Consider the following 15323-nt stretch of genomic DNA (forward strand, 5'->3'; position numbering starts at 1 on the left):
CGCATTCAAGGCTGTCTCGGGACACATGCACTCTGTGGGCTGTGGGTTGGACAAGCTTGATTTAGGTTTTGTTCCATCAGACTGGAGTGTTTCATCCTGCCTGTGTCTAGCAGCATGTTAGAAGGCTGCATTATCTTAGCAGAGACCCTGTGATTGAGACAGAGCAGGATTCCTCCTTAGAGGCCTGTGGCTGCTCCCCCGACCACCCCAGCATGGAAATAAAACAAAAACCTTGAGTTCCTTCCTTCAAGGGAAGTTCCAGGCACCTAGCTGACCTTGAGAAGTAAATGAGCAACTTGATAAGCAAGAAAGTGTGAAAGAAAGAATAAAATCTTGGGAGCCCAAATTCACTATGCCAAAAAGGAAAAGTTAAGTGTGGAAGCTGAGTCACGGGAGGGGGCGGGAACAAGTGCCTTTCCTTTTGTTTCTAAACTGATAGCTGCAGATGGAAGGCCACAGGTGGCCTCCCTCACCCTGACAATGTAAATTAACAGCTTATCTTTGCAGGCGGGGGATGAGGGTAGGTAAGGGACAAGAGGAGACTAGAAATCATCGTCCCCACCCACTCCAAGATAAATGCATATTTGACTGTTTCCTGTACTCTGTTTATTTTGTCTTATGTAAAGTGCCAATTTACCATGTGAGATGAATACAGAATTCACTGTTCCTTATACCCACCGCCCCCACCCCTTTTTTTTTTTCTTTTTTTGAGACGGAGTCTTGCTCTGTCACCCAGGCTGGAGTGCAGTGGTGTGATCTTGGCTCACTGCAACTTCTGCCTCCCGGGTTCAAGCGATTCTCCTGCCTCAGCCTCCCCAGTAGCTGGAATTACAGGTGTGCATCACCACGCCTGGCTAATTTTTGTATTTTTATTAGAGATGGGGTTTCGCCTTGTTGGCCAGGCTGGTCTCAAACTCCTGACCTCAGGTGATCCTCCCACCTCAGCCTCCCAAAGTGCTGGGATTACAGATGTGAGCCACCGTGCCCGGCCTTCTACTCCCTTTTTTTCCTATGCAACATGTGGATTCAGTGAGCCTAAACAAAGCCGCAAAAGAAAGTGACCATATCCTCCCTCTTTTTTTTTTTTTTAATGTTCCCTTTCCCCTCCTGCCTGCTTTTTCCCCTTTACTTTTTATTTTTATTTTTTGAGATGGCGTCTCTCTCTGTCACCCAGGCTGGAGTGCAATAGCATGATCTTGGCTCACTGCAACCTCCGCCTCCCAGGTTCAAGCGATTCTCCTGCCTCAGCCTCCTGAGTAGCTGGGATTACAGGTGCATGCCACCACGCTTGGCTAATTTTTGTATTTTTAGTAGAGACAGGGTTTCACCATATTGGTCAGGCTAGTCTCAAACTCCTGACTTTGTGATCCAGCTGACTTCGCCTCCCAAAGTGCTGGGATTACAGGCCTGAGCCACTGTGCCCGGCCACTTTCATGCACGTCCGTGTAAAGAGACCACCAAACGGGCTTTGTGTGAGCAATAAAGCTTTTAATTACCTGGGTGCAGGCAGGCTGAGTCCAAAAAGAGAGTCAGCGAAGAGAGATAGGGGTGGGGCCATTTTATAAGATTTGGGTAGATAAAGGAAAATTACAGTCAAAGGGGGGTTGTTCTCTGGCAGGCAGGAGTGGGGGTCACAAGGTGCTCAGGAGGGGAGCTTTTGAGCCAGGATGAGCCAGGAGAAGGAATTTCACAAGACAATGTCATCAGTTAAGGCAGGAACAGGCCATTTTCACTTCTTTTGTGGTGGAACGTCATCAGTTAAGGCAGGAACCGGTCATCTGGATGTGTACGTGCAGGTCACAGGGGATATGATGGCTTAGCTTGGGCCCAGAGGCCTGACATTCCTGTCTTCTTATATTAATAAGAAAAATAAAATGAAATAGTGGTAAAGTGTTGGGATGGCGAAAATTTTGGGGGATGGTATGGAGAGAGAGAATGGGCGATGTTTCTCAGAGCTGCTTCGAGCGGGATTAGGGGCGGCGTGGGAACCTAGAGTGGGAGAGATTAAGCTGAAGGAAGATTTTGTGGTAAGGGGTGATATTGTGGGGTTGTTAGAAGAAACATTTGTCGTGTAGAATTATTGGTGATGGCCTGGATACAGTTCTGTATGAATTGAAAAACTAAATGGAATAAGAGAAGGAGAAAAACAGGTATAAAAGGTCTAAGAATTGGGAGGACCCAGGACATCTGATTAGAGAGTGCCTAAGGAGGTTCAGCATAGTCCTGCCAGCAAAGATTATTTATTTACTTCAAGAGGTAAGAGTGGCAGTTTGGGGATAGCACCAGGAGATATCAGCTGTGATGGCTTGGAGAAACAGTGTAAACCGGCAGTGTAAACAAGAGCAGGGCATGTATGAGTAGTTGAGAACAGTGAATAGGAGTATGACTAGACAGAAGATAGTAGGGATGACAAGTTTTTTTGGGGGCACAGTGGAAGTTGGTCTGGTGTCTGGAATGAGACTGGGGCCTAATAAAAAGGAGCATCTATACAGGAGCTCAAATAGGCTGTACCTTGTAGCATTCTGAGGACAGGTCTGACTTCTGAGAAGGGAAAGTGGTAAAAGTATTGTCCAGTCCTTTTTAAGTTGGTGGCTGAGCTTGGTGAGGTGTGTTTTTAAAAGACCTTTAGTCTGTTCTACTTTTCCTGAAGACAGAGGACCGTAAGGGATATAAAGGTTTCACTGAATACTAAGAGCCTGAAAAACTGCTTGGCTGATTTGACTAATAAAGGCTGGTCTGTTATCAGACTGTGTAGAGGTGGGAAGACTAAACTGAGGAATTATGTCTGACAGAAGGGAAGAAATGACTGCGGTGGCCTTCTCAGACCCTGTAGGAAAGGCCTGTACCTATTCAGTGAAAGTGTCTACCTAGACTAAAAGGTATTTTAGTTATCTGACTCGGGGCATGTTGAGTAAAGCTAATTTGCCAGTCCTGGGTGGGGGCAAATCCTCGAGCTTGATGTGTAGGGAAGGGAGGGGGCCTGAATAATCCCTGAGGGGTAGTAGAATAGCAAATGGAACACTGAGAAGTTATTTCCTTGAGGATAGATTTCCACGATGGAAAGGAAATGAGAGGTTTTAAGAGGCAGGCTAGTGGCTTGTACTATAGCATAACCTGCCTTTGCTGGTGTGTGGCGATTAGGCCTGGTGGAACCACCATCAATAAATCAAGCGTGATCAGGGTGAGGAACAGGAAAGAAGGAAATATGGGGAAATGGGGTGAATGTCAGGTGGATCAGAGAGATACAGTCATGGGAGTCAGGTGTGGTATCAGGAATAATGTGGGAGGCCGGATTGAAGTCCGGGCCAGGAACAATGGTAATTGTGGGACTTAACAACGAGTGAGTACAGCTGAAGGAGTCGGGGAGCAGAAAGTATATGCGTCAGGTATGAGGAAGAAAATAGATTTTGGAAGTTATGAGAAATGTAGAGAGTAAGTTGAGCATAGTTTGTGATTTTGAGGGCCTCTAAAAGTATTAGGGCAGCAGCAGCCGCTGCACAGAGACATGAGGGCTAGGCTAAAACAGTAAGGTCAAGTTGTTTGCACAGAAAGGCTACAGGGTGCGGTCCTGCCTCTTGTGTAAGAATTCTGACCACACTAACCATGCCTAGGAAGGGAAGGAGTTGTTGTTTTGTAAGGGATTGAGGTTTGGGAGATTAATCAGACACGATTAGCAGGGAGAGCATGTGTGTTTTTACGAGAATTATGCCGAGATAGGTAACAGATGAGGATGAAATTTGGGCTTGACTGAAGTAATGGGGGCTGTCTATGAAGCCTTGCGGCAGTACAGCCCAGGTAATTTGCTGACCCTGATGGGTGTCAGGGTCAGTCCAAGTGAAAGCGAAGAGAGGCTGGGATGACGGGTGCAAAGGAATAGTAAAGAAAGCACGTTTGAGAGCCAGAACAGAGTAATGGATTGTGGAGGGAGGTATTGAGGATAGGAGAGTATATGGGTTCAGCACCATGGGGTGGATAGGCAAAACAATTTGGTTGATAAGGCATAGATCCTGAACTAACTTGTAAGGCTTGTCTGGTTTTAGGACAGGTAAAATGGGGGAATTGTAAGGAGAGTTTATAGGCTTTAAAAGGCCATGCTGTAGCAGGCGAGTGATAACAGGCTTTAATCCTTTCAAAGCATGCTGTGGGATGGGATATTGGCATTGAGCGGTGTGAGGGTGATTAGGTTTTGATGAGATGGTAAGGGGTGCATGATTGGTCACCAAAGAGAGAGTAGAGGTATCTTATACTTGTGGGTTAAGGTGGGGGGAATACAAGAGGAGGACACAAAGGAGACTTTGGATTGGGAAGAAGGGCAGCAATAAGATGCAGCTGTAATCCAGGAATAGTAAGGGAAGCAGATAATTTAGTTAAAGTGTCTCGGCCTAATAAGGGAACTGGGCAGGTGGGGATAACTAAAAGGAGTGCTCAAAAGAGTACTGTCTAAGTTGGCAGCAGGGTTGGGGAGTTTTAAGAGGTTTAGAAGCCTGGCTGTCAATACCCACAGCAGTTATGGAGGCAAGGGAAACAGGCCTTTGAAAAGAAGGTAATGTGGAGTGGGTAGCCTCCGTATTGACTAAGAAGGGGACGGACTTACCCTCCACTGTGAGAGTTACCTAAAGCTCGGCATCCGTGATGGTCTAGGGGGCTTCCGAGGTGATCAGGCAGCATCAGTCTTCAGCAGCTAAGCCGAGAAGGAGTCAGTCAGAGAGCCTTGGGCCAGAATTCCAGGGGCTCTGGGAGTGGCTGCCAGGTGAGTTGAACAGTCCGATTTTCAGTGGGGTCCCGCACAGATGGGACATGGCTTAGGAGGAATCCTGGGCTGCAGGCATTCCTTGGCCTGGTGGTCAGATTTCTGGCACTTGTAGCAAGCTCCTGGGGGAGGAGGTTCTGGAGGAATGCCTGGCTGCTGCGGTTTAGGCGTTTGGAAGTTCTTGTGTGCTGGAGATGTAGCTGGGGTTTGTCTCACAGTAGAGGCAAGGAATTGCAACTTTTTTCTATTACTGTACACCTTGAAGGCGAGGTTAATTAAATCCTGTTGTGGGGTTTGAGGGCTGGAATTTAATTTTTGGAGTTTTATTTAATGTCGGGAGCAGATTGGGTAATAAAATGTATATTGAGAATAATACAGCCTTTTGACCTTTTAGGTCTAGGGCTGTAAAGCATCTCAGGGTTGCTGCCGAACGAGCCATGAACTGGACTAGGTTTTTTATATTTGATGAAAAAGAGCCTAAATGCTATCTGATTTGGGATAAAGAAAAAGGAGCATTAACCTTGACTATGCCTTTAGCTCCAGCCACCTTTTTAAGAGTAAATTGCTGGGCAGGTGGGGGAGGGCTAGTCACGGAATGAAACTGTAAGCCGGACGGGTGTGAGGAGGGGAGGTGATAAAAGAATTATAGGGTGGAGGAGCAGAGGCTTGAAGGGGTGGGTTGCCCCTCCACACCTGTGGGTGTTTCTTGTAAGGTGGAACAAGAGACTTGGAAAAGAAAAAGACACAGAGACAAAGTATAGAGAAAGAAAGAAGGGGACCCGGGGAACCAGCGTTCAGCATATGGAGGATCCCGCCAGCCTCTGAGTTCTCTTAGTATTTATTGATCATTCGTGGGTGTTTCTCCGAGAGGGGGATGTGTCAGGGTCACAAGACAATAGTGGGGAGAGGGTCAGCAGACAAACACGTGAACAAAGGTCTTTGCATCATAGACAAGGTAAAGGATTAAGTGCTGTGCTTTTAGATATGCATACACATAAACATCTCAATGCTTTACAAAGCAGTATTGCTGCCCGCATGTCCCTCTTCCAGCCCTAAGGCGTTTTTCCCTATCTCAGTAGATGGAACTTACAATCGGGTTTTATACCGAGACATTCCATTGTCCAGGGATGGGCAGGAGACAGATGCCTTCCTCTTGTCTCAACTGCAAGAGGCATGCCTTCCTCTTATACTAATCCTCCTCAGCACAGACCCTTTACGGGTGTGAGGTCCTTTACGGGAGTCAGGTCTTTCCCTTCCCATGAGGCCATATTTCAGACTATCACATGGGGAGAAACCTTGGACAATACCTGGCTTTCCTAGACAGAGGTCCCTGCGGCCTTCCGCAGTGTTTGTGTCCCTGGGTACTTGAGATTAGGGAGTGGTGATGACTCTTAAAGAGCACGCTGCCTTCAAGCATTTGTTTAACAAAGCACATCTTGCACAACCCTTAATCCATTTAACCCTGAGTTTGATACAGCACATGTTTCAGAGAGCACGGGGTTGGGGGTAAGGTTATAGATTAACAGCATCTCAAGGCAGAAGAATTTTTCTTAGTACAGAACAAAATGGAGTCTCCTATGTCTACTTCTTTCTCTACAGACACAGTAACAATCTGATCTCTCTTGCTTTTCCCCACATTTCCCCCTTTTCTTTTCGACAAAACCGCCATCATCATCATGGCCCGTTCTCGATGGTCGCTGTCTCTTTGGAGCTGTTGGGTACACCTGCAGACTAACAACAGACAAAACAGGCACACAAGGATTAATATGAGATTTATAATCGTAGTACTTCCGATGGTCTTAACCCAAGTGACAGGGTTAAGATTTGCGAGGCCATCAGCAACTCCTGCAATTGCCTCAGTTCCTGGCACCAAATTTAAATGGGCTTTTGATGCTTCAAAAATTTGTTCTTTTAATTTGGAAATGTCTAAAGTGAGATTATCTTCTCTTCCCTGTAGATGGTGTCTAACCATGTCCCAGTGATGCTCAGACTCATTATAAATTTGGGGTGTAATACGAAAATCTGACGTATTCCAGTCACACTGTAACTGGAAACGACGTTCTAAGCTCATGAGCCTGTCTCCCATCCAAATGACAGTTTGTCTAAGATCATTAATTTGATTTGCCAATTTTTGATCAATACTAGATTGTGAATTCCACAATCTTGTAGAATTCTTTTGCCAGTCATTAACAAAGTTTACCGACTGAACAGAAGAGTGCAATGCAACTCCTGCCACAGCAGCCATAGCTGTGACTGCAATTAATCCCATAATCACTGCAATTAAAGTAAAAATGAATCTTTTGGATCTATTTAAAATGCCTTTTAATACTTCAGTCAAAATATGGATGGATGGCGAGGCCTCCCACGGTCGGTCCATGGACACAGGGATCCACACGCCCTCTCTTGCTCTCACCAGAAGAATACGGTGCTGCCAATTAAAGTTGAATCAATGCACGTAAACAATCTACAATTTTCACAGGTTATAGTTTGGGAGTCTGGTTTAATAACTATATTTCCTACAACTAGCATATAAGGGGGCTTTACGCAACTTTGTAAAGGAACCGTTAGACTGGAATTTAGGTCGATAGTATAAAATGGCTTACGATCTCTTGTTTCTAAAGTTTGATTTCCAGACCAAATTTTAATGTGGTGTGAGGCCACAGTAAGCCTCCATAATTCTGGATGTTCGGGACCAGAAACAGGACTTATTATTTTTGGTCTTGGGGTAGAGATTCCTTTTTCTCCCCATTCCCAAGGGTAGAAAGACTGTAATTTTTTATGCTTATGTTTGTCTAGACTTTCTGTTAAGTCGCTATCAACAGCTGGACTCACTTGTGCACTTGGACACAACTGAGTTTGTCCTGAGCAATTGTGGTAGAATTGACCTCGAGGTGCCCAATCTATAATAGTTCCGAATATCACCGCACTATTGGCCACACATTCTTCCCAAACTAAAACTTCTGTATTTTTTGATTCTTTGGGAATTTCCTTGGGGCAAGGTTTCCCTTTAGGTCTAAATTTTGATGATCTTTGATAAGAAAAGTCCTGTAAATAATTTACTCGTGGCCTGAGTGACATCTCGCTTACCATGTGATAAGTGAATCTACTGTTAGGACTGACAGTAGGTACTTCTACCAACCAATTTTGGACTGCAGGTATTAAACATCCTGGTGCTCTCCCTAGACAAATAGGATAATGATACCCAATGGAAATATTTATCATCATCCCTTCTTCCTCAGGTTTGGCAGGGCAGCGATCATCTGTGGGGCCAGGTACCCATACACTATCATTAACATATACTTCTATAGGATTATCCATCCATGTGACTGGTGTTACCATCTCTGTGGAGGCCCTTTTCTTTGCATCTCCGATGGGTTCATTGTAGAACCTCAAATGTCTAGTGGGTATCCAAACAGGAAGCTGATTTTCTCCTGGTGAAACACAAGCAAACCTCTCCCCCATGTTATCACTTTCCCTATTTCCCATGTCTTATTTTTATTATCTTTCCACCAAATTAGTTTTCCTTCATGTGGGCTGTTCTTTTTACCAGTAAGATGTTGTTCTGCAGAAGTAGTAGTCTGATTTCTATAAATGTTTAAAAAATTTAAAGTATAGAGTGCTAGATTAGGTTGCATCTGAGGAGTGGTACACTCCTTACTGTCTCCCCCTTCTTTTTGTTTAACTAATTGAGTTTTGAGTGTTCTATTAGTTCTTTCAACTATGGCCTGTCCTTGGGAATTATCAGGAATTCCTGTTGTATGTGAAATTTTCCACTGACTTAAGAATTTTTGGAAAGCTTTACTACAATATCCTGGTCCATTGTCAGTTTTGATTTTTTCTGGAACTCCTATTACAGCAAAACAAGACAATAAATGTTTTTTAACATGGGAAGTACTTTCTCCTGTTTGGCAAGTTGCCCATATGAAATGTGAATAAGTATCAACTGTTACATGAACATATGACAATCTTCCAAATGAAGGTACATGCGTGACATCCATTTGCCATAATGCATTAGGACACAGACCTCTGGGATTAACTCCTGCCTCTTGAGTGGGCAGGTGTAAGACTTGACACTGGGTGCATTGTTGTACAATATCTTTTGCCTGTTTCCATGTGACATCAAATTTGTTTTTTAATCCTGCTGCATTTACATGAGTCAAAGCATGAAGTTCTCGTGCTTTTATGAATGCAGATGATACCAGTAAGTCAGCTTGTTCATTTGCTTTAGTCAAAGGCCCTGGTAAATTAGTGTGTGCTCAAATATGAGTAATATAAAATGGGAAATTTCTTGTTCTTACAGTTTGTTGTAATAAATTGAATAGCTGGTTTAACTGCTCATCCATGCTATATTTAATTAGAGCTGTCTCAACATCCCTTGTAGCCTGTACTACATATGCAGAATCTGATATAATATTGATAGGTTGGTCAAAATCTTGTAACACTGTAATGACTGCAACCAACTCTGCTCTTTGAGCTGATTGATATGGAGTTTTGATTACTCATTCTTTTGGCCCTGTGTAAGCCGCTTTTCCATTGCTGGAACCATCAGTAAATACTGTTAGAGCATTTTCTAAAGGTTCACGTCTGGTAATTTTAGGTAGAATCCAAGTAGTCAATTTTAAGAACTGGAAGATTTTTGTTTTTGGGTAATGATTATCAATAATTCCCACAAAATTAGCAAGACCAATCTGCCATGCACCAGAATTGATAAAGGCTTGTCTAACTTGTTCCTTTGTTAAAGGGACAACTATTTTGTCTGGGTCATTTCCACGTAATTTTATTATTCATAATCTTGTCTGACCAATTAATGTAGCTATTTGATCCAAGTACAATGTAAAAGTCTGAACTGTACTGTGAGGAAGAAATGACCACGCCACAAGATAAGTATTTTGAACAACGATGCCTGTTGGAGAATGTGCAATGGCAAAAATCAAAAGTTGGAGTGGCGCTAAGGGATCTATTCTATTTATTTGCGCTGACTGAATTTTTTCTTCCACTAATTTAATTTCTTTTGTTGCCTTTGGGGTTAACATTCTTTTACTATTTAAGTCTGAGTCTCCTCTTAAGATAGAGAACAAATTTGACATGGCATAAGTAGGAATGCCTAGAGCTGGCCGAGTCCAAGTAATATCTCCCAGCAATTTTTGAAAATCATTTAGTGTTTTTAATGTGTCTTTTCTTATTTCTATTTTTTGTGGCTTAATTTTTCTATTTTCTATCTGCATCCCTAAATAATGAAAAGGAGTAGAGGTTTGGATCTTATCAGATGCTATTGCCAGTCCTGCATTGGCAACCTCTGCTTGAAGAAATGTATAACAGTCAATTAATTTATCTCTCGTTTCTGCAGCACATAAAATATCATCAAAATAATGAATAAGATAGCAGTCTGAAAACTTGTCTCTAACTGGTTGAAGAGCTCGACCTACAAAAGTCTGACAAATAGTTGGACTATTAGGCATTCCCTGAGGTAACACTTTCCACTGAAACCTGGTGGCTGGTTCTTTATTATTTATGGCTGGTATAGTAAAGGCAAATTTTTCGCAATCCTGCTCCGCCAGAGGGATGGTAAAAAAACAATCCTTTAGATCAGTTATAATTAAAGGCCAATCTTTTGGGATCATGGCCGGAGAGGGCAACCTGGGTTGGAGAGGCCCCATGGGTTGAATTACAGCGTTTACGGCCCTAAGTCAGTTAACATACGCCATTTGCCGGATTTCTTCTGAATTACAAACACAGGAGAATTCCAAAGTGAGAATGAAGGCTCAATATGTCCCTTTTCTAACTGTTCATTTGCTAATAAATGTAAAGCCTCCAGTTTTTGTTTTGGTAGTGGCCACTGATTTACCCACACCGGTTTTTCTGTTTTCCAAGTTAATGGTATGGGTTTAGGAGGCTCTACAGTGGCCGCCCCTAAAAAGGATACCCTATTCCTTCTCTTTCTTGATTTATTTTAGCCTCAACTGGAACTTTAATGCCGTCTTCATTTTTTCCTAGTCCCTTTCCTGGTATATATCCCATCTTGGTCATGATTTTTTGACTCCTGGGGCTATATAATGGAGCGGGCATGGTGATTTCCACACCCCATTGTTGTAATAAATCTTGACCCCACAGATTAAGAGCAATTGAAGTAATCATTGGCTGAACAGTACTTTCTTGATTATCTGGCCCTAAGCAATGTAAAATCTCAGTACTTTGATACACTTCTGAGGCTGTGCCTATGCCGACAAGTCCTGTAACAGCCTTTTGTTTAGGCCAATTTTTTGGCCACTGATTTAAAGCAATGATAGAGACATCTGCTCCAGTGTCTACCAACCCTTCAAACTGTTTTCCTTGAATAATGGCCTTACACACAGGTCTGTTCTCTGAGACCTGACTTGCCCAATATGCAGCCTTTCCTGTCAGATCAGTGCTTCCAAACCCTCCTGTTCTTTTTATTTCACTATTTCCAACCTTAATATATGGCAAGAGTAATAATCGAGCAATCCTGTCTCCTGGACTGGCACTCCAAGGAATTGAAGAGCTAATAACCAATTGAATTTCGCCTTTATAGTCTGAATCAACCACACCAGTATGAATTTGAACTCCTTTTAGATTTAGACTTGATCTTCCCAAGATTAGTCCTACAGTCCCCTTAGGCAGTGGGCCATATACCCCTGTAGGGATTTTTTGTGGGGGCTCCCCTGGAAGCAGAGAGACTGCTTGTATAGTACATAAATCTACTGCTGCACTGCTGCTTGTGGCGGGGGACAATTGTTGTATTGTGGTAACTGGCTTATTCCCTGAAACACTTGGGACAGTGGGGGTTGTTGTCCCTGAAAACCCTGAGGAACAAATGGCTGAATTGGGAATGCCCCAGTTTGTTGTGGGGCCTGAGGCTGGCCCCTTTGTTCATTTCCCGACAATGGTTGCCTGTTTTTATCAAATTTAGAATGACATTGACTAGCCCAATGTTTTCCTTTTTTACATCTTGGACATAAGTCAGGTGGCTCTCTACCTGTTGTAGTTGCTTGAATAGTTACATTCTGTTTATTTGAGACTGGGCAATTCTTTTTTAAATGACCAATTTGACCACAATTATAACATTTTCCTCCAAATGTTTTAACTTGTCCTCCTAAAACAACTCCTCTTATTGCTTGAGCCATAAGCATAGCTTTATGCATAGCTCCTCCGATTCCATCACAGGCTTTTACATACTGTGAGATTACATCTGATCTTGTGGGAACCTTTCCTTTTAATGGCTTAATGGCTGATTGACACTCAGGATTGGCGTTTTCCTATGCCATCAACTCCACTATGACCTTACGGGCTTTTTCATCGGCAATTGACTTTTGAGCAACATCTTGGAGCCTTGCCACAAAATCAGGGTAGGGCTCTTTTGAACCTTGTCTTACTGTATTAAATGAGGGGCAGGCGCTTCCTGGGTCTTGGATTTTTTCCCAGGCTCTAAGGCAGATAGCTCTAACTTGCTCAATGGCCTCATTTTGCATGAATGCTTGTTGACTAATAGTACTCCAATTTTGACCTGTTCCTAATAGTTGATCTGCATCTATGTTAACTGGAGGATTGGCAGCCCTATTTCTTTGGACCTGTTCTTGTACCCCATCAATCCACCAAGTCTTAAACTGTAAAAATTGAGAGGGAGAGAGAGACGATTTTGCCAGAATCTCCCAATCATAAGGAATGAGTCTATGTCCATGAGCAATGGAGTCTAATAATGTCCTCATATAAGGGGAGTTGGGTCCATACTGTTTTACTCCCTCTTTCGTATCTTTTAGCATTTTTATCAAAAAAGACTTGTATCTGGCCTCAACTGTGAGAGGCTCACCCTCTTGGGCTCCTTCTCCAGGTGGCATCGGTTCTAACATTACTGGGAATTGCCAAGCCTCAGTATCTCCTTCCTTTCTTGACTTCTCAATAATTTCATGTAATTCACTACCCTGTCTACTAGGTGGTGCGGTAGGATTAAGTCTTCTAGTGGGCGGCTGAGGGTATGGCGCCCTGCCCTGTGGTGCTGGGGGCATTCCTGGATATCCATACTGACTTTCTGGGGGTGGCTGATACTGAAGTTCAGCCGGCGGCCAGTATTGATAAGCTACTGGCGGTTGGGTCTTATTTTCTCTAACCTGCATTTGAGGTTGTAATGTTACGGGCACCTGACCTGCTGGAAGAGGACTTGGCCCTCGTGGTTTAGACTCTGATGGCCCCACTAATTCTGGACCTTTTCATTCTAATTTTAACGTTTCAGGCTATATCACCTCCTGTAATTGATTATAGTCAACAATTTTGCATTGACTGAGCCATTACCGGCTCTGCTACATATTCGCAATGTAAACCTTCCATTTCTTTCTGGGATTTTTTCCTTGTCTTTTCATTACAATCTATTATACAGCTTCCAGGGGCATCAGAAACTGAAACGCTATCTTCTTCTGTTTGAAATGGTTCTAAAGCTGCTTTAATAATGGCCCAATCATTCCATACTGTAAGTGGAATGATATTACCCTTCCTACCTGCTTGTTTTAGTTCCTTACCAATTCTTTTCCAATCTTTTAGATCTAAAGTTCCTTGTTCTGGAAACCATGGGCAAAATTGTTCTGTTGTTTGAAATAGCTTGATTAGATTTTTTGTAGATACTTTAACTCCCCCTCTTTTTAAAAGAATTTTAATAAAGCTAAGATAAGAGGCATATTTACTTTTAGTTTTACTTTTAGTTTGCCCCATTATCACCCTAGCTTCTTCCGAGCGCACAAGCTTACCGTAAGGCTGACTGTAGACGTACTCGGGATCTCTCGTCGACTTGTCCTCAATGACCACGATCGAGTGTACCTTCACCCTAGAGAAAAGCCTCCACGTTGGGCACCAGATGAAGGGGTGGGTTGCCCCTCCACACCTGTGGGTGTTTCTTGTAAGGTGGAACAAGAGACTTGGAAAAGAAAAAGACACAGAGACAAAGTATAGAGAAAGAAAGAAGGAGACCCGGGGAACCAGCGTTCAGCATATGGAGGATCCCGCCAGCCTCTGAGTTCCCTTAGTATTTATTGATCATTCGTGGGTGTTTCTCCGAGAGGGGGATGTGTCAGGGTCACAAGACAATAGTGGGGAGAGGGTCAGCAGACAAACACGTGAACAAAGGTCTTTGCATCATAGACAAGGTAAAGGATTAAGTGCTGTGCTATTAGATATGCATACACATAAACATCTCAATGCTTTACAAAGCAGTATTGCTGCCCGCATGTCCCACCTCCAGCCCTAAGGCGGTTTTTCCCTATCTCAGTAGATGGAACTTACAATCGGGTTTTATACCAAGACATTCCATTGCCCAGGGACGGGCAGGAGACAGATGCCTTCATCTTGTCTCAACTGCAAGAGGCATGCCTTCCTCTTATACTAATCCTCCTCAGCACAGACCCTTTACGGGTGTCGGGCTGGGGGACGGTCAGGTCTTTCCCTTCCCATGAGGCCATATTTCAGACTATCACATGGGGAGAAACCTTGGACAATACCTGGCTTTCCTAGACAGAGGTCCCTGTGGCCTTCCGCAGTGTTTGTGTCCCTGGGTACTTGAGATTAGGGAGTGGTGATGACTCTTAAGGAGCATGCTGCCTTCAAGCATTTGTTTAACAAAGCACATCTTGCACAACCCTTAATCCATTTAACCCTGAGTTTGACACAGCACATGTTTCAGAGAGCACGGGGTTGGGGGTAAGGTCATAGATTAACAGCATCTCAAGGCAGAAGAATTTTTCTTAGTACAGAACAAAATGGAGTCTCCTATGTCTACTTCTTTCTCTACAGACACAGTAATAATCTGATCTCTCTTGCTTTTCCCCACAAGGCTGAGGAAGAATTGGGACCTAGCTCGGCCTGGGGAGGAGCAGCCTGGGGAGGAGGGGAGAGGTTAGATGGGTCTGTAGAAAAGGAGGATTAGAAAGACTCAGCGACGCTTGGGGTTGGGACTGAGGGGACAGGCAGGAGGGAAAGAAGGAAGATTTGGGATGAGTTCCATTGGGAACAGAGACTATGGAGAGACCGATGTATAAAAGAATGCCTGGACATCAGGCACCTCAGACCATTTGCCTATTTTACGACAAGAAGTATTTAGATCTTGCAGGATGGAAAAATTGAAAGAGCCATTTTCTGGCTATTTGGAACTACTGTTGAGTTTGTATTGGGGTCAAGCAGCATTGCAGAAGAAAATAAGACGCTTAGATTTTAGGTGAGAGTTGAAGAGGTTTTAAGTTCTTAAGAACACAGGCTAAGGGAGAAGAAGGAGGAATTGAGGGTGGAAGGTTGCCCATAGTGAAGCCCAGAGAAAAGAGAGAGTAGAGACATGGAGGGAAGGGGTTTGGGGGTTCTTACCCTCCAGAAAAGCGGGAAAGGGGTCAGGGCACAGAGATACGAGGTCGGGGCATGGAAATAAGGGATAGGGGTGCAGAGATATAAGAGGTTGGGGCGTGGAAATAAGGGATCAGGGCACAGAGATATAAGAGGTTGGGGCGTGGAAATTAGGGATCGGGGCACAGAGATATAAGGGGTTGGGGTACTTGCCCCTCCCCCAGAAAAGCAGTACTTGCCA

General features: G+C 43.8%; 1 protein-coding gene across 1 annotated transcript; it reads right to left on the reverse strand.

Moving 5' to 3' along the window:
• Positions 1-3656: 3656 nt before the first annotated feature.
• Positions 3657-9265, reverse strand: LOC129525550 (endogenous retrovirus group K member 7 Env polyprotein). The gene is given in 2 exon segments (XM_055356481.2): positions 3657-7192; positions 7195-9265. Coding segments are annotated over 2 exon segments (1965 nt in total). The 5' UTR covers positions 8237-9265; the 3' UTR covers positions 3657-6269.
• Positions 9266-15323: the final 6058 nt, after the last annotated feature.

This window comes from Gorilla gorilla, chromosome 9 (genome assembly GCF_029281585.2).
Source record: "Gorilla gorilla gorilla isolate KB3781 chromosome 9, NHGRI_mGorGor1-v2.1_pri, whole genome shotgun sequence".
In the NCBI taxonomy this organism is placed as follows: Eukaryota; Metazoa; Chordata; class Mammalia; order Primates; family Hominidae; genus Gorilla; species Gorilla gorilla.